The sequence below is a fragment of the Bombyx mandarina genome, chromosome 11, assembly GCF_030267445.1.
Source record: "Bombyx mandarina strain Sakado chromosome 11, ASM3026744v2".
Taxonomy (NCBI): Eukaryota; Metazoa; Arthropoda; class Insecta; order Lepidoptera; family Bombycidae; genus Bombyx; species Bombyx mandarina.
The window spans coordinates 15,879,324-15,904,901 of record NC_143218.1 but is presented as its reverse complement, the minus strand read 5'-3'; the positions used below and the strand labels follow the sequence as shown (position 1 = coordinate 15,904,901).

Here is a 25,578-nt window from a genome sequence, read left to right as displayed (position 1 = left end):
TACATTCCCTGAATAAGAAATAGAGGTTAGGACGTGGTCATTAACATCTGTCCTCTTCTTAATTTAACGCTAATGAAATCAAATGAGTATTCCTCGGCTTATCTTTGTAGGTATAATGTAATTCATACTGTATACTATAAATAGTTCATTCCTACTAACCTTTTAATATACTTTTGGGTGTTACTTTTAATCAATTTGATTTAATTATTTGATTTATTAGCTTAATCAAACCCATTGTAGATGTAGATATAGATTAAATATAAGTTAATAAGCTTAGTAAAACTCCTCGACAATTACGGAAGTATTTACAGAAATTTAAAATTACAATAATGTTCTAAATTCTGTTATAAATTTAACTTGTATTTTATGTGTTTAGTACTTTTTCATTTCTTATTAGAACTTCTTGGTAATTCAATTTTGGCTGCTAATAGATGTGAAGAAACCATTTCTCTGATTAGTAAATAGAGTGCATGTTTAAAAAAAGACGGCTCTTGGTACCTATTTGATTTTGATTTTGAGTCTCAAAAGATCTCAACATTTTCAAAATATATTTTATTTGTATATATATATGTTCTAGTTATTTGGAGGTTTTTCATTTGCCGTTATGGTTAAAATAAACTATTTATTGCTGTGGTAAGTATTACTGGTAAGTGCAACATTTTGCGAGTCCTTATGGTTTGGTACCACGGGCTTACCTGTATATGGCACGCAGCAATCATATGAATCAGTTTCAAGCGTAGTACATACTAAAGTTATATGTACAGTTCCAAGGTACAATTCATTAGACAGACAGATTTGGTAGGTATATAGAATTGCCATAAATAAAAACACCTCGTATGGTCTCACATAAATTTATTTCTTCATATACATATGTATAATTTTGCGAATCCGCTGTGTCATGAGACGCAGCGCTGTTAATTTACAAAATAATTATACACTACATACTACTAGTACACTCACAAATCGCCTGCCTTCCATTGCCTACGCCGTATTAATTAATTGCTCTACATTATTTTTTTAAAGCTAGGGATTTCACTCTGTCATATACATTCCGTAAGAAATTTTCAGCTCTAGGCTCACGAATGAAAGTTCCCGCCAAATTATAAAAATGACAGATTATGTCAGGTATCATGCCTAGCGAGGAGCTGAATTAACTAGTGGATGGGATTGCCTTGTTTACAAAAATAAAATACACTGGTACGTACGTTATAGCGGATAAAAAAATTAGTTTTTGTTTTTATTGATAGCGGTTAGGTTAATTGAAATAGACATTTTATTTGAAAGTTGTGATCAAGAAATCGCAGTGAAGGAATTACTAACTAGAGTCTGTTGTAATAAATTTAACTGAACTTTGTATTGCAACAATAAACAATGAAATCCAGTAGATATTTAGTAATCGAGATTTTACAAGAAAATTAAAATACTTGGTGATTATTACATAACAACGTGTCAAAACAATTACGAACACATTCAAAAACGTCAATAGATAAAATCAGTCTTCGTGATTTGAAAAGTAAAATTGATATAAATAAATTGATATATATATATAATAATAGCAGCACATTTAAAAACTATTAAAAAGTAGTTGATAATTATATTATAAGATTATAAAAAAACAATTGTAGAATTTCATTATTAAACTAACGTTGTTAAAAATATAAAACATTAATTCTATTGATTGTGTTGTTGCAACCAATTATAACGGTTTAAAATATTTTATAGTTTTCCAAGACGATATTTGTTTTAGGAAACATGATATTATAACAGTCAACGTAATAATCCGCAATTAAGAAAAAAAACTTAGTCTATGGTGTAGTTAGTTATTCTGTACAAGAGATCGTATGTGTGCGTATGAATCGTTACCTACGTCATATAGAAAAGTAATATCTAAAAATAGAATACAGAGCTGAAAACTCATTAATAAATTAAATTAACCATTACAATAGCTGCGATAAGTGATACGGCATAATAATTATTTAAAATACAAGGAATGATTATGAACTTATAAAGCTGCGCTGCCATAAATATTATAATTTTCTGATTACGTCCGTCTGTCTGTCTTCGTTAATGTTTCCACAGACTTTTTTATACTGTTGACTGCGATCGTTCATTTCGTTCAATGCCACGTAATCACGTAACAAGACTTATACACAATTAGAATGATTCGTAGATATTCAAACAGACCGACCGAATGATGACTCGATCTTTTAAATTATTCGCGTAGCGTTCGGAGCGCGCGTCCGCACTTTTTTTTTCCTAAATTACTTACAAGCTCAAAAACATTTTACTTAGATACAATATTAGGTTTATTGTATAAAAACGAGTGAAAAACCTAAAAAAAAAACCTTAAAGTTTCACTATGCAAGGGAGATTACATTATTAAAAAGATTAAACATACTACACTTAAAGATAGCTTAATATAGTGTATTATAGTTTGTGGCAGTCACATTATAAATATATTAATAATTAGTACATAGTCGTTCTTATTATTCAATTTATTAAAAAGGGTTCAATGTGTTACATTTAAAATGATTTTTTTCTCAGTCGATTCCATTACGACCGAAAATGATTATCTAACTACGAAATAGATATGTGATCGAATTATTATCATAAGTCTAAAGCAAGCAATTAGCGCATTGGAAATTATAATAATAATAATAATAATTGAATAGCATTTTTCGTTTACATTGTAATTTACAACTAAATATACGTTGAGGTCAGAATTTAATGTAAATGCTATTTAAAGTTAGCAAGCTGGAGAATTTTTTTTAGAAATTACAATTAAATCAGGGCAAGAGAACTGTGATTGGCAAAATAATGTTCGTATAAAATATAACACGTTATTTTATAACGGAATACGCAGAGGATTTAATATTCACTCGACACAGCCGATTCGTTTTTTTTTTTTTTTTAATATACATATCATCTTGTTATATAATATTGCAATAATGAAACATGTTACCACAATTTACAACTACTTAAACGTTATTAACACACGATATGAAAAATAAACATCTAATTATAGCTGCAATAACTTTTTACATTTTACAATATTACTTCTGTATAATTAATTAATTGCCACGATATAATATTTCGTATTTATTTTTATTTTATTTATCGCATGAAGTTATCAAGATTTTTAAGCGCATTACATAGTTCTATTACATTGTTGAATGTTTTTTTTTAGCACGTCTGTTTTAACTTATTCGTGTTTGTGATTACGACTTTTTGTAACATTGTTGAAATATAATTTAACGTTATTCGCACTATTGGACTATGTTGATTAAAATACACGTTGTATTATTATTAATAATGTTTGTTTAGATCTTTTTTATGGAATTTAACGGTAGCTGTGGCCGTTTTTTTAGTTTGGCAACTATTGCCATTAAAAAGTATGAACAGTTTGTATTTTGAGGTTAGAGTTACGACCGTCGTTTCGATATCGTTTAGGGTGAACGCCTGCTTTATTTCTATCATAATTCCGATAATTAGGATAATTTAATTACGTTTATTACCCTTTCGACTCACAATCATGATTTGAATAGTGGTCACAATAGTTAATAATCATAAATCGTAAGTAGCATCCCTTAGGCACTCACTCATACACGAATTAGCCTCATTTCGTATTGAATAATCAGTCAAATCGACGCACTGACATTACCACGGTTTTTTGCGTCATAAATATTGGCGCGTAACTGAACGTGTTTCCCGCGTATCGTTTGTAAGAAGTTTTTAATGTATCATTTGACATTTTGAGTACATAATATAATTTTAGTTATTATTTTTTAGAGTATTTTTTTTTCACAACGTCGAATGTTAATGTTATAATAATTAGCTACCAAATAGAAACTATAGATTTGAGGAACGTTGCTGTACGATTTCATTGGGTAGTGGATCCAGTTTAAGACTACGTTTGATTACACAAACTACGTTGAACTCATGTTTATAAATTGTTTTCTCACTTCTATATATTAATATGGGACGTAGAAGCGAATTTTCGTTGCGCACAGAAAAATTGGTATTTATTTATCTGGATTATCCGGATTGCAGTTTTGTGAATATAAATCGTAGCTTATCATTAAAAAATACTATTTTTTTTAAATGTTAGTCGGATTTAACAGGAACATTAAAGCGCTTCTAAGTTCCATATTATGAGATATACAATATTAAGTACATACATAATAATAATAATGAAAGCACGCGACAATTTAAGCGAGCCTATCGCACCGTCAGTTGGTGTAGTGATCGAACGAGCCGAGATACTCCAGGGCTGCGCGGTAGCAGAACTCGTACTGGTCCTGCGAAATAGCACGCTTTCGTTACGTTATGTTATTTTAAATAGCATGCTTATAACGATACGTTAATTTCAATACTTTCTTGTATGCCTTAAAAATTCATATTATTAATTTTAATATATGCATTCAGTATTTTCTTCGATTTTCACGAGTCGTAGACATAATCAAAATTAATATTACGGTTTAATCTCAAATTTATTTTTGTTATTTTATAATATTTATGAGGTTTCCAACACTAATAATAAACTTTAGATTAAGCTGTAATAGTAATCTAATAAACTGTAAAAGTCTCAAAGTGCTTTTGTCACGTTCGTATTGAGTCTAAGGGCTTATAAAAAGGTGACTTTTTGGCGGGAACGCGAGGAGTGAAGTTGTGTGATTTGTTTTATTGTCTATTTAGTGTTTCTTCAGGTTTAAATGTGTAATAACGGTGGTTTATGAACTGTTTCATATCTGTGAAAGTGCACAAATGTGGGAAAATGAAACAAAGCCACTGGACGTAACTTCTCGGGATCCTCCAAAAATTCCATTGAAAAAAATCCCAGTAAATGACCACCATTTTACTGAGATTATATTTCATCCCTTAACATCTCTTTTCATTTCATTCTATATTATCGTTTTTCATAAACATAAGAATAAAAATTAAGATAAGACATGAGCTAAAGGTCTTAGTTACCAGGTCATAAAATTACTTAAAAAATATTTAAAAAGGTTTATTATTCGGCGTTACTGACCTCAGTCTGCACGATGGCGGGTCGCTGCGTGCGGAGCGTGCGTACCGTCTGGAATACATCCACCACGCCTTCATACTGCATACGCTCCAACACCGTTGACAGAGTTATGAACACGCCCGTGCGACCGACGCCCGCACTGTACGAACAATACGTAAACAAACATATAGCGGCGTATCGAGGGGGAAGGGGGGGGGGACAAAGGGGAGCACAGCCCACTGAGTTTCTCGCCGGATCTTCTCAGTGGGTCGCGTTTCCGATCCGGTGGTAGGTTCTGCGAAGCACGGCTCTTGCCAGGGTTCGTGTTAGCAACGTCGTCAGGTCTGAGCCCCGTGAGCTCACCTACTAGTTAAGGTTACGCTGATATAGCCTCTCAAGACTATCAGCTTAGGTAGGGAAAATAAAAAGGGGAGCATCATGCCCCGATTGCTACTCACAAAGGGGCACCAAATGGTACGCAAAACAAAAAAATGCTGGATAATTTTTATTTCTTTTATATGTAATTGATGTCTGGAAAGTATATTTTAAATTTAGTGCCAGTGTAATAGAGTAAATAGAGAATAAATGGGGGGTGTTGTGTACCGGGCGTGAGTTTAGATCTTTACGCCACTGCAAATATACTAGGTTTATTTATAAAATGGCATTTATAATTTCCGTAAGTAAATAAATAACTGGAAACGAATCAGGCGCACGTTCATCCGTCCCCAAAATTAGGATTCGCTCAGTGATGCATTAAGGCTTGAAGGTTTTGATTCAATATTATTATTTGAAATTTAAAATAAGTTTATATTTTTTTTTTTATAAAAATTACTCTGAACTCATTTTCGAAGAATACTGACTGTCTTTACTAACAATGTCTAATACCTTATTATTTATTTATAGGACTTTTCAATTTCTCCGATTTTTATCAAAGCTGATTTATCGTATTTTTTATGTATAACCCATACGGACTATGAAAATATTTTAATCGTTAGAACGATTAAAATAGAAGACCTAATAGATAAATCACCTGCAGTGCACAGTTATAGGTCCGTCCTGTCCGAATTGTTCCTTAGTCTTGTGAACTTGTCCGAGGAAATCTATGAAGCCTTCTCCGCTTTTCGGCACTCCTTGTTCGGGCCAGTCCGTGAACTGGAACTGTCTGACCGTCCTGGAGGCGCCGTCCCGGGCATCCGTGACCTGGGGGTAAGTTTTATAATTTTTGGAACGAACGATGCGGAGGGGTACCCTAACCGGGAAAAAACGTCCGTAACGTAAGATTTTTATTAGTAATGCACACAGTGTACGACTTAACTTTGTAATAACGTACAAAAAATAACATGTCTTTTTATCATTCATTGACCACGATCTCAGAGCGTTCGTTTGCGCAATACACTAACTCTTATGCAAACAACCGTGAATGAAGTGTACCACAATAAGTTCGCACGTTACCGAATGAACGTGGGTTGTTGCGAAACCTCAAGTTTTATTTTATTAATACCTCGAATCTCATACATCTTTTTTATTGAAAACATACTTTTATGGTTGATTGTTTTGTAAACTGTTATAGATTGTTTTTTTTTTACCTTAAATTCCCTCAAAATGTATTGAGGCATGTTGTATTCGGCAATCGGATCCACTACGAAGCACTGGTAACGCACCGAGCGGTCAGACGGCCAATATTGGTGACATTTTTCCTAAAAACAAAAAAAAGTATCAAGTATATGATGACAAGTATCGTAATTATGTGGTTATGTGTTAAAGCGCTGAGGCAGATAATTGAGTAAAACTCAGAACAAAGTTAAATTATTCAGACTTAATAATGTGAGATTTTATAAAAAAAATACTTTACAACATTTTTTTTATTGCTTAGATGTATGCTTAGAGGTGTTAAGTGATTACTGGAGCCCATAGACATCTACAACGCAAATAAGCCACCCACCTTGAGATATAAGTTCTAAGGTCTCAAGTATAGTTACAACGGCTGCCGCACCCTTCAAACCGAAACGCATTACTATTTCACGGCAGAAATAGGCAGGATGGTGATACCTATCCGCGCGGACTTACAAGAGGTCCTACCACCAGTATTTACATATAAACCATAAAGATAGTTGGAGAAACGTGCTCACCCGGCCCATTTCCTTCAGTTTGGTCAGCATCACGATGATGGTTGAGTTGTGCTCCCAAAGCATTCGCCAGAAGTCGTCGGTGGTGTCCGGTAGGGGGCCCTGCGTGGCGATATACGCCGCCCTGTATCTGTATCCGTCAACGAACGACGCGTTGATGTAATCGGAGCCATCGCGCGGCGTCAGGCAGACCCGACTAGACTCGTACGGCAAGATGTGGACTAGCCTGTTCTTGTGCTTGTTGCAAGGCAAACTGGCCGAAACAAACCTACTGGAGTCCGCCTTCATGTTCGCCAGCTTCTTGAATTCTAATTCCATGCCCGTTATGTTCTCGATAGAGTCGATTCGCATCAGCTTCTGGATGTGAGCGTGCAGATTGCGCGCCGGCACTTCTGTGTCGCCGCAGATAACCGCCTCCAGTAAGGCGTCGTGAATGAAGATGTATTGGTCCTCGGTTTGCACCATGTAGTTACGTTGAGCGCGGAGACAGGTCACGTGCCCGTATATATCGACAGTGCGCTCGTGTCGGGCTCTCTCGAGCATCGAGTCAATGACTATGAAGCACCCCGTACGACCCACCCCGGCGGAACAGTGGACGACCAGCGGACCGGCTTCGGGCGGATTCAAGGCACGAACGCGTCTCAAAAACTGGAGGAAGGGCGCAGGATGATCGGGAACGCCGTGATCCGGCCAAGCCGTGAACTGTAGCTGTTTGATTTCTCTACGTTCGGCGCATCCGTTCCTAGATACTTGGAAAGTACGTATGGAATAAGTCGAAAGTTCTTGAACTTCGGCAATGGTAACGCTCATCATGCCGTACGATTCAGTGCCGCGGCTCGGCCAATATTGGTCGCATTTTATTCTAGTTCTCTCTTCCAATTTTGTCATCATAACAATCGTGGACGTGCGTAGCTCCCAACACATTCTCCAGAAATCCGCAAAAGTTTCCTGCAGCGGCCCTTGAGTAGCTACGTATGCGTTATGTTTGCGGTAGCCGTCGCAATAATTGGCATTAATGTAATCACTGCCTAGAATTCCATCGATGGGCTGAAGGATGACTCGACTGTGGTCGTACGCGATCACATTAGCATACCGATTCTTCGGTTTGTTAACTTCCATGTTAGAATGGTCCCAAGTAAACTGTTGTCCTGGCTCGATACTCTCATATTCTTGAGAGAATTTCATATTGTCGTTGGCTTTCAGTCTATCAATGTGTTCGCCTAGTTCAGAAATCGGAATAGGCGGATGAGAGATCATCGCGGGCGTCTGGAAGTTTAATCGTCTCATTTCCACGGGGTCAGATGGAGCACCAAAACCAACATCGGCGGACATCAAAGGTCTGGTGACCGCCGCCTGATCGGGAGTTTTGCACGGTTGACGCCGCCGCTTTACAAAGAACAACACCACTAAGCAAAGCGAAAGCATTAGGGCGGCTATTATCGGCCCGACAACCCAAACCATGCCCGCCTCTTTCCTGTTCTCTTCTATTCGAATTTCAGGATCGCCATTAATATCCTTGGGATCTGGTCTGCTAGGTTCCTCACCCGGAGGAGCTTCTCGCATATCCAAAGACAGATATTCCGAAAATGGACTTGATGTATACAAGTGTTTCTGAGGTGTGTCTACTACTGCTCTTACAAACACTCGATACCTTTTGTTCAGGTTCAATTTTCTATTCAAAAATCCTTCGTACAGTTCGTCGTTGCCGAGGTGAAAGGTATACAAAATGTTTCTCTGTAAAAATTTGGCTGCAATGTAGGGAGCGTTTTCATCGTCCGTTCTCATGTTATTCTTGATTAGGTCGTCTGTTAGGAACTGATCCGGATTCTTGTGATTGTGCAACTTATCATCAGGTACTACGACTAAATAATAATGGGAGATAGGTCCGTATTCCTCGGAAGCTTGAGGTAGAATTACGAGTATTTCGTTTTCGACAACACCATAGAAGTCTGGTTTGACCATCGGCTTAGGTGCGGCCATTTGCGTCGTCACTGTAATCTTTTTAGGCGGCCGATACGAATCGTCATTCGGTATGGCGCTTACGTTTACATTGTAGGTCGTAAAAGGCGACAAGTCGTTGATAGAAAATGATGTTCTATTATGCTTAACAATAATTTCTTTTCTAGGTATCTCTTGAGTCTGTGTCATACCGAGCGAGTCTACGAACTCTTTGATGGCATTGTACGAGATTTTATAACTAACAGGGTTTAATCGTAGCGGGGATGACCAGGACAGAGTCATAGAATGTGTAGACACGTCCTGAGCTCTAAGGTGTAAAGGCACTTCTTCTGGTTTAACTTTAACAGTAACCTTTTCCGACAGCCTTCCCAATCCGTCCGCTGTTTTAGCAGCCACTGCTATAGCGTACTCCGCAAACGTTTCCAGATTTTCCAAATCAGCCGAATGTGTTACATGTATACTCTTTTGTTGCCATTCGTCCAAATCTTCAACCGGCGTCATAGTATAAAATAAGACATAGCCTATTATCTTCTTTCTGGAACGGAATGTTTCCCACCATACTTCGACGCTTGACTCTGAGGTAGCGACAGCTTTGACAGACATGGGAGCTCTCCCGATATCTCTCTCGGTATGAGCAGTCATATCTTTGCTGTAAGGTCCAGGCCCCTGATCAGTATACGCACGAACCTTGAACACGTAATGTGCGTCTTCTTCCAAACCCGTGAATACGGCCTTCGTTTGGTTAGTGGTTTTTTCTAATAATGACGACTGATCTCCTCTTTTATAAAATTGGACGTCATATTTCTTAATTTGGCCACTTCTGTCCGCTCTTACGGGAGGTTCCCAGGTTATACTTATGATATCAGGAGTTTGGAAATGATATGTAACATTAGTTGGAGGTCCCTTAGGAGCACCTTCTGGAGTCAACATGTACTTTATAGTTTCTTGTCCGACGCCTATTTGATTTTTTCCTGCTATTCTAAACTCGTACTGAACTCCTCGTTCTAAATCACTTATTCTATGTGACGTCACTTTGGTACCAGGGAAATTGATTTCCTCTAGCGGCTGATCTTTAATTCCGAATCGTAATCGATATCCAAGTAAGTCTCCGTATGTCTGTGTAGGTCTCGCCCAATCTAATTCGATAGAAACTATTGGTTCGCGTTCCAGGATTCTACAAATATGAAAGAAACATTTTTTTTAGCTTTTTTCAATTATATGCGAATATGTGAAGCATAAAGTTGCGTAAAACCATAAAGAATGTTTGTTTGTTACTTACTTTAGACTAACGGTCGGCCTGTTTGGCACTCCGCCAGGAGTTTTGACAGATACTGGTGGACTCCGGTCGCCGTCTCCTTTCCTTGTCAGCGCGGCTACCTGAACATTGTACCGTGTGTCTGGTTGGAGGCCAGAAACGTTCAGTTCCAACGTCGTGTCATCCATTACATTGAAACGCATGGGGTCGTTAAGAAGACCTTTCCCCTGTAAATGCATTTTTTATTACAAAAAACTCTTCTGATCATTTTGTGTATTTTATAATTAATTCGTTCATTCGTTCTTACTTCTTCTCTAACTTCTTGGACGTGAACATGATAGCCCCTGATGATTCCGTTTTTATCTTTATCATGTGGCGGCTTCCACGTAACATGGATAGAGGTTGAGTTGATGGCTGTCACCTTGACGTCTTGTGGTTCACCAGGCACTGTATAAATACAAGTATAATGTTAAGAAGATTGGATCGGACTCCTTTGTAGTGGACCTAAAATGCCCTATCAGCATCTACGGGAAACGTGCTCGAGAACTATCTAAAGCAACTTTCAGGGAACTAAATTAGAAGCGTCCGCGTCAATACGTTTTCGGGAAGCGATGCAAACGTAATAATTTAACCGTGCGGTCGGTAGTCGCCGTCTTCGATGCTGATAGAGTATTTCGGTCGTGGCGAGTGTCTAAACACGCCTTCAGCATCTCGATCGGGCATTTGAATACCAACACACACTGAGACATTTTCATTTACGCCCTTTCACAACACCATAACCAAATAAAAATCCATTACCTTCCAATCCACATCATTTAGTTTAACTAAAATCGTCAAGCTAAAGAGTCACATTTAGTTAGTGTCTAAAATAATCCATAAGCCGCATTGCTAACTAATAATTTGTATTACACACTGCAAGGGGCCATGCTTTGGATCAGACTCGGGACTTTGGTCGAGTTAGGCTCAGAAAAGTACACACCAAGTCAATTACAGTGTCTACAAAGACATGCCGCGAAGAGGTCACCGCTTGCAGTCTGTTCGTATACAGATTGAGTTACTAGGAAGACATCTATATAGAAGCATAGGCACAAGCACAAATACACAATACAAGCACTATAATAATTTATACTCACTCCTTATAGCTGTACGGGTTACCAGCGGCCCATACAAAGTCAGTGACGAGAGAAAAAAAGAGAAAAACGCATTCAAATACATTTAAGACAAATTGTGCGAACATTGCAGGGCGAACGGAACTACTAAGTGAGAGATTACGAGTAGAACGCTTGTCGGCAAATAGGGGGGCACTCTTATTTTACTTCCACGTATTATTTTCTGGTCTTTTGAAGACGCGTTCGGTTTAAGCCGCTTTGGACGGCGGCCTCGTTCAGTTTGCGTGCATTGCCTTTTTCTTTAGATTTGCTGTGCAAAACGGAAATGAGTTTTCCTACGCCAGAATAAAGTGTGTTTTTCGATACACGTTATATAATTTTTGGCATTAAGCATGTGTAGAAAAAGACAAAACAGCTCGATGTAACCATTCCTTGTCCCTCGGTGTAGAGAAGTCACTCACACGCACATGTATTGATTAACGCGACGATGGCGCCAGTCTATGTATGTGTGCTTCATTTGTGTGAAACTTGTCAATGTGCGCCCTTCGTTGCTTCTGTGTGTGTGCCTTACTCGTACCTCGTGTATCCTCTGTGATATTTGTGACAGTGTCAGTGTCCGCTGATTGTGCTCTTCTAAAATGTACAGTTGTTTTATTTAAAAAATATACTTAAAAGTGTTTGACGATCGTTTGTCTCTTTGCGTTCTCTGAGGCCCGCCCGTTCATTTATACGGCAATGCGAACTTTAGGCAATATAGTTTTTTTGTATTGTAACAATATCTAGTGTGCATGCACGACGATAGTCTGACAGAAAATACAGAAGAAGAAAGAGATGCGAGAATGAAGTTGCTACTTGCAAGAAATCGTAGCACAAGAGCAAGTCAAATAGATAGAGAGACAGAGATAGAGATAGGAAATAGCGCGTAGTCTATGTAATTGAGCTGTGCAGTTGAGCAGGCGAAGATGGTCAAGGATCTAATCCTTCAGATCCGAAAGGCCAATTGAAATACTTGTTTTTAATTTAGTGGATCCTCGGGACTGTGCTTCGGCCTGTCATTCCCGCTATAAGAATAGTAGTCAGATAGTACAGTGAGTAGAGAAGTAGTCGGTGAGTAGTTTAGTAGCATGCGCGCGTGTGGTGTGGACGGTATTGGTATTCAAATGCGGCGCTCGGGCCGTGGTGCGTGTCGAACCTCACGACCGACGGTCGCTCGACGGTCAAAAGCTTTACGAGCAAATACCGGCGCTTTTGCTGCTGCGGTTATTTGCGTCGGAAAGCGGCAGTGATCGCGTCGAGCGATCCGCCGGCCGCAGCGTCATGTGTCTCGCACTCGTTCTCTCACCTCGTGTCGTCGCTATGTGCTGAGTGCATCCTAAAAGTGCAGTGTTTTGCCTAACGCAATTTAATAATAATAACGATTGCGTACGGCAGCTCTTGAACCTATCCGGTGCTCAGTGAAATCAACCGAACAAAACGGTGCTGTGTCGTTAAAGAAAGCATGCAAAACTGTGTTCATCGCTAAATACTGAACAACTGTGCGCCAAAAGTGAATATAAACAGTGCCGTCGACACTATGTCAAGTGCAAATATATAAACGTTTTGCATTTCAGTGAGTGCCATCTTAACTTGAGAATGTGACGATTCAATGATACGCGTTATTACACAAAATCATTACATGTGACAGTGAGTGGAAACATTGTGCTGCAGCGTACAGCAGCAACATTACAACAGTGAAAACAATAATGATAACCAGTGTAATGATTACAGAGTAACATTAATCGGCAAGCATAGTAAAACTTTTGTTACGAGAATTGACCTCCATTAGAATCCCGCTATATGCTCATAAAAGGAACAGAAGAAAAAAAATGACATTAGTATCTTTTGGTTTTCCGTGTCCGCACATCGCTAGCATGACATGAAAAATGAAATTAAATATTTTCACCACCACCACCACCGGCCTCCCACAGTTGCCTTGTTATTATAAAAATTGACCAAAGCAGAAAGCAAATTGATGTGAAACTTTATCATGTGAATATTCTGTGCGATCTGCTTAAGTCGTACATTTATTATAATTAGTAATGTCATTCACGAAATATCATTACTTTTCAAACAGCGAATGAAATTACTAAGATATCAGTCAATTTAACTTATGTTAGTACAAGTATGATAAAATTTGTATTATTTAAATCCATTAAGGTCAATGTAAATTAAGACAATTTAAACAGTCGAAACATCAGAGGATTGAACTAATAAAGTTATAAAGAGGAAATTTATTTTAATAATTCATAGCTAATTCGGAGTAAATTTAAAGTTATGAACTTGTTATAACTCCTCTGATATAGCGTAGCCAAAGAACTTTGTTAATGTAAAATATAATTAAATGATTGATCAATTTATCACGATTTTGGCTTTTTGACGTTCAATTTTATGATTTCTTATTTTAAGTTCAGGAACACGTAGCTTGTTTTATTATAAATATGAAGAAACATAGTGGTGTTTCTTGTATAAAATTTTATATGTAGTCTACTATACTTATAATTATTGTTTAGGATGGACTGCGTGGGCCTGATTCGTCAGAAATTGGTTTTATTTATAACGGAGACAAACATGAAATTGAACGTGATGGTTAACGAATGAGATGTTAGATCAACGAATGAGTTAGTAGACACGTACCGTCTTCATGCGTGCGTACAGTGACCGGGTAGGAGGCGGGTCCGTCGCCCACGCTGGTACCCGCCAGCACCCAGATGCGATATTCCGTCCAACGTCTCAATTCATCCAAAACGACAGACGTTTGGTTCTGTTTGAGTTTCAAGATGGAAGCCTCCGAATCTCCCCTGCCGGACTCGACGCATAGTAGCTTGTAGTACGCGATTCTCCCGTTGGCGCGCTCGGCGGGCGGCGGCTGCCATGACACGCGCACGGCGGTCGGCGAGATCGGCACCGCGGTCACGTTCATCGGCGGCGCCCCGGGAACTAAACAAGCTCATCAATGACTACATGAAACGCGCCCCCCCTCGGGAGAATACCATCCGCGACCCGTCACCTGAAACTCAAACTCGCGACGGTCGTCACGTCGGTTACGCGAACTCCTATTCTGGCTCCGATGCAATCACTGAATGCGATCGAAAAAATAAATGGTGCTCAAACATAATCAGAAAACGAGCGAGTCGTCAAGGTAAACAATCGAGCATGCACATTGATATTTCTATGAATAAAAGTGTCGTGTAGAATCCGCTCGCCCATACATCCTTTATTTCTCATCCGTCACGCTTTTTCCTGCCGAAGAATACTATTATTTTCTTTGCTAATAACACGAAGATTACTTTCTATATCTATCTGGAAGTAATCGAACCCTAGATCAAAGGATACGACCGTAGTTAGCACTTCGTGTCGTTAGCACTATATGTTAAGTTAAAAAAAAACTTTTAAGGGTGACCCTTTTTAAACTGACCTACATACAACATGAAGCTCCTACTGAGGCACTGTACGCGCAAGTCGTATTGACGGAAATGTCAAGGGATGACGTTTGCGAATACTTTGCCCGTTCGATAAGTTAACGAATACGAAACACTTATTGTGATATAAAACTGGTGCTGGTGCTTGAATTACTGGCAGCGTGCCGGGCAGGTGCTCTTATGTGAAATATTACATTGGAGTTACCTGGAATACTCACAACATAATTCAATCACTCTCACATCTTTTCAAAGCGCTTACCCGAGAATGATCCCCTCTTTATAAATACACAAATCTGTCCGACTAAATGATAAGAAATATACGAAAATTTGAACTTCGATGCGAAACGTAAAGTTAGATTACTTAAAAGCATTCCTTACAAATTGTTCCTTGAATATTTCGTTACGGTAAAAGGGTTCAAGAAGCCAATTCGTTCGACGAGTACTTTCTGATTATTGTTTAATTTCGTAATTGTTATTCGAGTGAATTTTTGATTGTACGGTGAGTTCATTATTAATTTCAATCCCAATTCGCGATTGGTAATTTATGTTTCTATTCCATGGATCGTTCTCGATAGCGCTGTCTACACAACTCGCACAAGACACGTACACTCCTTCATTACCACACTTTGTTGCCACGTACCATACTGTTTGGTTCTGACGGCTATGGCGGGTGTGGTGGCGCCTTCCCCTCGCTGAGACCTCGCCGCTAGCCAGATGTAGTACAACGTATTCGGATACAGACCGTTCAGGGTGTATGTCTCCGTTATAGGGATGCGTCTGGTTTGAAAATGATAATTACGGTCATTTCTTTATATACAAAAATCTAGGAAAAATACCAAGCATACGTTAGCGACAGCAGTCTGTGCTTTTGGAATTGCCGATGCCTAAAGACTACATTGACCGCTTGCAATCACGTATGCTGAAGGCATATACAGTTACGTCACATTATGTATTGCGGCTTCAGAGGATACGAACTCACTAAAACCGGACGTACATATATATTTATGTTTAGATATTATTTACATATTTCCAATAGTAATTTGCAATTGGTTTCCAATAGGCAGATAGGATAGGATTCCAGATAGGCAAATCAAAGAATAATCGTGATAATTCAAAATATTTTGTAAATTACAATTAAGTTAAAGTACAATTTTTTTCTAAGGTCATATTATCATTAAAGTGCTTTACAAACTCAAATCTATTTAAAAAAATTGAGACTTGTAAGTAGTAGTATTTATTTATCGTTTAGTTTTATCCAAAATACTCTCAGTAACATTGTAATATAAATTTTATATGTACCATTTGTAAATGTGATATTATGAATATTTGAAATTGCGTCTATAATAAGGAGAGGTCTCAAAGATATCTTATTGAAATGCTTCGATCAACAAATTGTTGATCGAAGTTCAAATGTGTGGATATTTACTTTTTATGATGCTCCTTAGCGTAGGTATCGTTCCAATAGAGTTCGTAAGAGACGATATTGTCGCCGGCGTGAGTTGGTCGTTTCCACGACAGAGTCACGGATGTTTCACCAGCTTCCGTGGCAACGAGGTTCGATGGCTGCGACGGTACTCCTTGATGCGAAAAAAAAAAACAATAAAAAACTTTTTAGATTATTGATTTTAAATGAAGGATCCAATCAAAAATATGTTCACAACCGTGCCGGATTAGTAACTAATCTGGCATAAATACTTTTTAAGACTGAAACTAGCGTTCCGATTCGAAGGAGCAGAGCAGAGGGGCGAACACGAATGATTATCGAAAAAGTGTTCGTATCGCTATTGAGAAAAATGTATAGGATTTAACCAGCGCCCTTACCGTCCGTAAAAAGAATTAATTTCAGCAGTACGAAGATTGTTTTGATATACGGTAACGTAAATCTCAAGGGCTGGCTATCAAGTACTACCATTTAATGTAATGATCCGTTTTCGTATCGAGGACTCGATTTGTTTATATTACCAATTCGGTAGTTTTTTGTGCTTGACGTGCAGAGCGGTTGTTGTGCAATTGGTTCTTCGACCTCATCTTTCAACATGGATTAATAGGAAAGTTATGGCTCAAAGGAGAAGTGTTATGATTATCATCACATCTCCCGAGGATTTGTATTCAGTACCTTTAACTTTTAGTGCAATGAAGATTCTTTCAGTGTGTTTTCGCTTACCTTGTTGGGTTTTCACTTGAACTGGAGCAGATATCGGACCGGGTCCAACGGATGTATACGCTTGCACTCTTATCGTGTACACCGTGTGTGGGGTTAGCTCGCTTATCGTTGTCAAGTGACTGTTGTCCATCTGTATTCAATATGGCACTGAATAGAATCTAGTCCTATTACTCTTTGAAGGGTTTTGTTAATGCTATTGTATACTTTGAACAAAAATAATTCGTTCGGTAAATATACCTTTTGGATTCTTCATTCAGAATATCAAATATCTATAACAGAAATACTGAATTCGAACGCAAATCTAACCGAGTACTGACTATTTTTGTTGTTGTGACTATTAACGAATATTTTGGTAAATGTCTAAATAGGTTAGATTTTGTTAGATTAATGGAATCTATATTTTCATCTACTACGTTTTATTCTTCTGTTTGTCTCTTTTATATGGGGTAATAAGATTATACACGATTACATAGATTACATAGATATGTACTTATCTTAGCATTACTTTTGCAAAAAGAGATTAGTAAGTTACTTACCATATGAGAGTGCCAAGACTGTAAGGGCTGCGATGGATCCGTAGTGTAAAATATCTTGTAGCCCTGTTAAATAATTTCATCATTTGTTTTAATTGAAGGCTAATTTTTTTTTTAACTTATAATTTATATATATTTTTGTCTCTGCTGTGTATATGGACCAAGGACGGCCAGTCTAATGTCAAGAGGCTACTGGGGTCCATAGACATCACCACGAATTCCACCACCCACCTTCAGTCATGTCTCACCCAGCAAGCCTAAAGACGTAGCCAGAAATGGGCAGGTTTGTGGAACCCTCTCGTGCAAGTTTAAGCCCTATCACCAGTTAATGCTGTTTGCAATGCGACTGGTATGACACTTAGAGAACGCTACTGTCTAGTCTCCAGCAATCCCTTATACACATTAATGACACCCACGAGTAGTATTCCAGATGAAACTCACAAAAAAAACTGAGCTTAAATAATACGTCCGAGATTAAAGAGTAAAAGTACTTTTAATCACATAAATACCTAATTCTGTAACTGGCTTCTGAATAGGCTTTTATGATGACTTCACAAAAGTGTCAAAAGTAATTTTCGCGTTAAACTATTTTTATTTATTGCTTCGATGGGCAGATGAGCTTACGGCCCGCCTGGTGTGAGTAGTTAATGGAGCCCATCGACATCAACAACGGAAATACCGACACCCGTCGTGCGTCGGCGTCGAATGAAATCCACATCGAAACACATTACTGCTTCACGGCAGAACTAAGCAGGATGGTGGTACCTACCCGTGTAGGCTCACAATACGCCCCACCGCCAGTAATATTCGTGTATTTTATATCTACGTAGATCTTTCAAGATCTTCCAATCTAAATAAGTTAACTAATATCAAATATTTTGAAGTCGTCGTGGCCTAAAGGATAAGATGTCCGGTGCATACGTGTTGAGCCATGCACCGGTGTTCGAATCTTAAGCGGGTACCAATTTTTCTAATGAAATACGTATTCAACAATTGTTCACGATTGACTTCCACGGTGAAGGAATAACATCGTGTATAAAAATCAAACCCGCAAAATTATAATTTGCGAAATTACTGGTGGTAGGACCACTTGTGAGTCCGCGAGGGTAGGTACCACCACCCCGCCTCTTTCTGCCGTGAAGCAGTAATGCGTTTAGGTTTGAAGGGTGGGGCAGCCGTTGTAACTATACTTGAGACCTTCGAACTTATATCTTAAGGTGGGTGGCGCATTTACGTTGTAGATGTCTATGGGCTCCAGTTACCACTTAACACCAGGTGGGCTGTGAGCTAGTCCACCCATCTAAGCAATAAAAAAATAAAAAATAAAATTATTCAGTGACGTCATGGATACGCTGGCGTCATTTCAATTGGAAATCAAAATGTAGAGAAACTTACGGTGACTTGACCGTTAGGCGTCTCCGGTTCTTCCCATTGTATCACCATCGTGCTGGAGCTGAGTGGACGGACTTGAACATTCTTCGGCGCTGAACCGGGCTCTTTGAACGAAATGTATGCTTTATTTAGAAACGAATAAGGTTCAATTGTCAATAAAAATATATAGAGACCTACAATCAGCATTGGGTGGACACGGTTTGAAGAAGAAGAAGAAAAGGTTGAATCAGGCGATTAACGTGCACTCTATTCAAAACAGTTTGCTGTTCAATTTCGACGGTAAATAATAAAATTAACGAAATAAACCTGAGCCTAAAAGAAATATGTTATAATCTAGTTTCAGTTTTGCTATAGACGTTGACTATAAAATGATAGTTGGCTTAGATCGCGGTAATTAAACTTTATTAAAGCAAATGTTTATCTTTTCTTAAACACTATTAATTGTTTCCTATAACTAAAAAAATAATTTCGCTTATAATTATTTACGAGTTTTTTATTTATTTGGATATCACAAATCACGCATGGTATCTAAAAGAAACGATATGATATTATATTTCAATCATATATTTTTCCTTTAACATAGAAAATGTAATAAGACCGACGAAGCTCCACGCTAAACCAATAAAGATTAAGGGAGCAAAACCTATGAAAGATATTAAATCACGAGGAAGCCTAACGTTAATAGTTGTATAAAAATACAAAGTATATTCCGCAGTTTCGTCCGCCTAAATATTCGCTTTCGCACCAAAATAACACAAGTGCCAGTTTTATAAGTCGCATCATAAAAGCTTTTAAAAGCGAAATTCTTGACTAATATCAACGCAGCAGAAGAACGAATTAATTTTTTTTAACAGATTCGTGGGTAGTTTTTTTACATTTTTAAATCGGCTACTCAAATAAGTCTCGTCCTCAAAATGGTGGCTTAGATATCTACCGTTACATTCAACAAACAACTTTAAATATTTCATTAAAAAGCTCGCAGTAAACAGAATTTAAACAAATATAATAACAAACTAACACAGACAAAAATTAAAAACATTGACTATTTGATTCAGGCACAATCTTATCCGGATTCTTCAATAAGCTCAGTCCTATCACAAACTCCAATTGTACCCATAACACTCTCCTACCAAGGTTTACAAATCCTAAAATTCTTTACAAACAGAACAGAAATTTAAAAGGACAGACTTTATTCAAATCGTCGTTGTCGTAATAAACCCGAGACTGAATAAAACTGTATATAATAACGAAACTCGTGAAAACTCAGCTTAAGGTTTACCCCTCACGGAATTCATTTAAGGAACCATTACCGAAGTAATGTTACGAAACCGCAGTGTCAAATTAAGAAGCAAGTCGGCTCATCTCAATTACGTTGCGATAGAAAAAAAAAAAAAAAAATTATATATATACAAACGGGACAAGTTTGCAGTCGGTTGTACAATGGCTAATGCTAACAAGATCTACAGCTATAAAGGGCGTTGCTCAATGAAAAATCCCTTCGCTTCGTTCCGAAAAACAAAAGGAAAGGCGAAACAATAAGTTTTAGGGTGCGATGCGATATTAAAATATTATAATCTCGTGAAAAATCACGGGTCGCCGGCCTTTCGAACTTCCCCTTTCTTTATTGGCAACCTAACGATATTGAAGTTTCTTTTTTGTTCGAGAAAATTAATAATGTATCAGTGAGACTTTTAGTTTCTGACCGACGGTTTAGAAAATTGAAGTGGTTCAAATTTTTTTTGGGTACACACGAATTTAAATTTATATTATAATCGTCATGAAGATTGAACGTGGTATTAATGTCGTCACAAATCTAATTTAATTAATAAAAATCTTGCAAAAATCTAGTTGTTATTGTAGGCATTTTTTCCCTCTCCCTACTCGTTGGTAACCGAAGAAGCTACTACAACTGCGCGCGGACTGGTAGGTGAGTTCACGGGGCTCAACCTCAGAGAGATTACTAACACTAGCCTTAGTAATTAAGAACGGAACTTCGCTGAATCTACCTATTCGACCTAACCTATACTATGAGTCGATGAGAGCGGTGACTGGTGCTTGAGGTAGCAACGTGAGAGGATCAGGAGGATCCGAGAGGTTACCAGCTTAGGAAGGGAAAAAGAAGAAAAAAAAATAGGACATGTTTAGTGCGAGGGCGGCTTTGCGTAGCCCTTGGGTCGATGTGTAGTAAGGGGGGGGGCAGGAAAAGAAGTAGGCAATGAGAAGATGCTATGAACGTGAAAGTCTGTTTATCAGTTTGTCAAACTTCTCATAGGAATTTACTAACGGATCCTCAGAGGAACTGAATGACTGATTCTCTGCGATGAGATACCTTGTGAATCAGGACATTAAATATTATTTCCATAAAAAACGTTTTCATCGCTTATAAATTAGGTAATTAGCGCTGATGAAATATTTCATAAACAACAACAACCTATCAGATATTCACCTAAATTCTTTCTATTTTACGATCTCAAGACTACTTTGTACATCATAGGCCTAAAAGTAATAACGTAATCGTATTTATACTGCTTCCTTTCAACATAAACCTGTCACGTTAGCAAATTCTCATTTTCATCAACATGTAATTTTTCAGCAAGCTTCTTGTGACACGTCGGTAATCCGAGACACGGCTTAGAAGCTGAATTTAATAATATTACATTTCGCGGGAAATTAGACGCGATAGCTTTGACATTACGCAAGAGCGGAATGTATGCGTGCCGGGATACCGCAGCGAACCAATTATTCTGTTGTGTGTGTATCTCAATTTCTTCCTTTCTCTTGCGTATCATACTCGTCGAAATTTCGAGAAGAAAAACGACCGTACGATTGTTCAAATTCGAAAGTTACTTTTATGATAAGTCAATGAACTTTTCCTCTGTTAAAATTATACACACGGCATATTATACACATTTTACATTTGTGAACGTAGCTATATGATGTTTCAAGGCAACTGGATTAACGGTGCACAGAGAATGAACAAACAATCTTCCTTCACTGTATATTATAATAATATTTAATAATGTTCTTCCTCACGCAGAGTCAAATAGTCGTATATTACAATAAACATAACGCGTTTTGTGCCATTCTGTCCCGCAGATATCTCAGTCAACTGGAAACATCCTAAGATATTGATTGTTGCATTTATTACTATTGGATTTCTCTGTAAAAATATTTAAAACAAAACAACCATATTTTTCCCCCCTACCTATGCTGATAGCCTTGAAAGCCTATTTCAGCGTAACCTTAACTAGTAGGTGAGCTCGCGGGGCTCAAACCGGAGTGTTGCTAACACTGGCACTAGCAAGAGCAGCGCTTCGCAGAATCTACCACCGGATCGGAAACGCGACCCACTGAGAATATCCGGCGAGAAACTCAGTGGGCTGTATCTATGGGTCAATTTACCCGTCGAGCCCTTCGTTGCAAGCGACGGATTCGGCGAGGACAGTGACCGTTAATGGATCGGGAGGATCCGTAATGACGTGATTAGGGCAAACAACCATACTATTGCCCTTTACTTATTGTGTGCAATTATATGTACACTCATGGAAAAACGTCAAGTTAAACTAGAAACTTTGTACTTTAGTTTAAAATTTGAATAATTGTGATAGCTTTTTAGCTGTCACAGATGGGAGACCGATTTCATAAGCCACCTGGTAGGATCACCCAGCCATGTGCAGTAATGAAAAGTAATGTTTATAATAAATGGTTTTACCTTCTAAAGTGTAATAATGGTAATAAAAATCTATAATTATACTTAAGTATACTCACTGGCGCCTCCATATACAGAATCCACTGTAAATAGTAAAAAAAAACGTACATTTAATTATTATTTTTAATTAAATATTTTAACGATCATAAAGTACTCATTAGACTCATTAAAAGTATCCACATTTATTATTATCCTATAACACGGCTAGAACGAAATGGTGCATGATGAAATAAAACAAAAGACACACTAAATCTATTAGCTACCTCAGTATACGTAATATAGACGGTTTATAATTTGCCCTAGTACCTACACGAAATCGAATTGCAACTGTTTTTATTATTATTTCGGCACGTGTTTTTATTTTGGACTTTATGCCTATTACTTTACGAACGAACGGACTGATAACGAAGCAGAATTGGTAATAAGTACTAGCATAATTCGAATTTAAAAGAAGTGTAAGCACGTTCTCGCTTCATGACATTTTAGTGTGTTTATTTCGGATACCGGTATATACGGGCTAAGATTTATATACGCCCACCGTGTCTTCAAGACCGTGATCATCCGAATGTTAATCATTTTGTATTACGAGTATCATGTGCTATGTGAAATCTATATCTAAACTGGCGAAGTCAATTTTTTTTTTCTTTGATTGGTGACGAGCTCACAGTACCTTTTCCCTACTCTTTGTCAGTTGTTTTAGTTAATCAGCTATTGAGACGACAGGTTATCAGGTAATGAAAAAATAGATAAAATGTATTTATACAAGTAATGTCTATTTGTGTCACGAACTCTCCTCGCGTTGAATTGACTGGTTCACGAAATTTTACGTTATCAAAAAGTCCTTATTGATGCGATTTAATGGATTATCTTTTTCATTTAAGTTTGGTTAGTACCTAATTTCCGCATCTGTCTACAACCTATTTAGATTCAATTGAAGACATTCCAACAATTAGCATCGTTAAGCAGAAAACCGTCTACACCCGAACCGAGTTCTACAAAGGAACAAAAAAAACCTGTGCAAACAAAATAAAAACAGTAAAACAAGAGACACACAACGAAACTTACACGTATCGTCCGCGAACGTCGACAATCGCGACAAAGAGCAGTCATGAAAAATCGTAAAAAAAAAAACGAACCTTAAAAACTCAGAAACGAACCCATCCAGAAATTAATAGATAATCGGAAGCGGTAAAGAGAAATGAAACGAAAATAAAGCGATGTTCGTGTATGTATGCGGAGCGGATATGTTTTTATTGTTGATACTTCATGTGGATTTTACTGTTCCGGAATTGAGTTGATGTAAAATCGGTGGTTAACGTGTTCGTATGGCGGCGTAAGGTTTTATTGGCATTTCAAATAGACTGTTCCTCTGTATATAACTTATAAAAAAACCTTTTTTTTTAATAAAAGCTATTTTTATTACGGTTTTCTAAGTGAATACAGTTTTAATAGAAAATATAAGTCAACTTACTTTACAAATTTAAGTGTAGCCAAAGGTTTGTAAACATAATTTTGAATTAATCAAATTTTAGGGCTTCGATTCTAATTCCTCAAATAATTTTTTTAACGAAAATATTGTTAATGATCTATCACATTCAATTCCGAAACGAATTTTAACTTAAAAAGCAGTTTAATTGGAGTTCGGAACAAGTTTTCCACTCCCTTAACCTGAACGTTAAGCAGCGAATACGTACATATGTATGTACATTGTATATCGGTGCGCTTAGTGTGTGAGTTGTTTTAACATTGTCGATAGCGTAAAAGTAACTCAAATTTGTATGCAGTTGGAAAAGCGCCCCTAGCAGCAAACGTAGGCAAACGTTCAAAATCCATACAAATTTAATTTAACTTTTACACATTCGGGAACGTTAAAAACTCGCACTAAGCGAACAGATCTGTGCCTTAGGTGATATTGTTTTTCATAGTTTTCATCGTACCAATTATAATTCATTAATTTAAACCTTTTAAATAATAAAATAATAAATCTTATAATTTAATTCGTAATAATTCACAGAAAATTTGGTTGGGTTTTTTAATTAAGTATGTATTTCTCAGGTATCATATTGTTATAAAGTTTTATCTCTTCTTACAATGTTTCTTACAACTGGTGCAATGATTTAGTTCTTCATACAGATCTAGGCAATAAAAATGTTTTCTTTATTTTATAATTAGACAGCGCTTAAAGATATTTCGTGTGAACAATCTTCATGCTCTGTTCTTTACAAGGTTAAAAATAATTTTAAAACTATGACAGTTCTTCGATCTCTCAAAAGAATTAACGTAGCTCTATCGTTTTAAAATTTCACCTTTGTAGACTGAACTTTGCTCAATATTACCCAATGAATCAGCTTCATTATTGTCATTTGCGTTCAAATAAACGAAAGGCAATTATTCAGGGTTTTAATTAAATTAAATTGAATCCGTGACGGTATTTCCTGGACGCTATACCAATATGAATATATTTATTTTGGAACAAGGGCTTTGGAAGATGTTTTAAGATAGAATGACGTTCTGTTTCTGGCTATTCCCACAATCAACAGTACGCTACTGCTACTGTATAAAATAAACTGAGATTGAATCTATTTTGACCGAAAGAAACTTGTACGTAACCAGTTGATTAATTGTAATGGGTATTAAAAACTCCTTCAAATTATTTTATTTATTGTTTTAATAATGAAGTTAAGTTTGTTTTATTTTGCCTTCTAGAACCTTCACAGTAAAAGGTCAATGTTGGTATTTTATTGACAGTACAATGCATTCAGTCATTGAAACAGCATTTGGGTTTGTCTTTTATATTCGTTTACGTCAAATTATGATCGTTGGTAATAACAAAGTCAATAAAAAGATTGCTTACTATGAGCCCTATAC

The 25,578-nt window shown here is 37.3% G+C and overlaps 1 protein-coding gene across 6 annotated transcripts in view; it reads right to left on the bottom strand.

Moving 5' to 3' along the window:
• Positions 1-3,098: 3,098 nt before the first annotated feature.
• The window catches only part of LOC114241396 (tyrosine-protein phosphatase Lar), a 437,676-nt gene continuing 415,196 nt past the window's right edge, over positions 3,099-25,578 (bottom strand). For 2 of the 6 annotated variants that reach the window (XM_089731076.1, XM_089731080.1), the window contains 14 exons: positions 22,770-22,793; positions 19,005-19,105; positions 17,613-17,675; positions 17,077-17,206; positions 16,339-16,489; positions 15,553-15,689; positions 14,128-14,430; positions 10,653-10,792; positions 10,370-10,572; positions 7,135-10,264; positions 6,592-6,702; positions 6,036-6,205; positions 5,030-5,165; positions 3,099-4,298 (listed from right to left, as the gene is read on the bottom strand). In XM_089731076.1, the coding sequence (XP_089587202.1) occupies positions 4,230-4,298; positions 5,030-5,165; positions 6,036-6,205; positions 6,592-6,702; positions 7,135-10,264; positions 10,370-10,572; positions 10,653-10,792; positions 14,128-14,430; positions 15,553-15,689; positions 16,339-16,489; positions 17,077-17,206; positions 17,613-17,675; positions 19,005-19,105; positions 22,770-22,793 (4,868 nt within the window). In that variant the 3' untranslated portion in view covers positions 3,099-4,229. The remainder of the gene's footprint in view (positions 4,299-5,029; positions 5,166-6,035; positions 6,206-6,591; positions 6,703-7,134; positions 10,265-10,369; positions 10,573-10,652; positions 10,793-14,127; positions 14,431-15,552; positions 15,690-16,338; positions 16,490-17,076; positions 17,207-17,612; positions 17,676-19,004; positions 19,106-22,769; positions 22,794-25,578) is intronic. The other 4 variants (XM_089731077.1, XM_089731082.1, XM_089731078.1 and 1 more) reach the window with 3 other exon arrangements.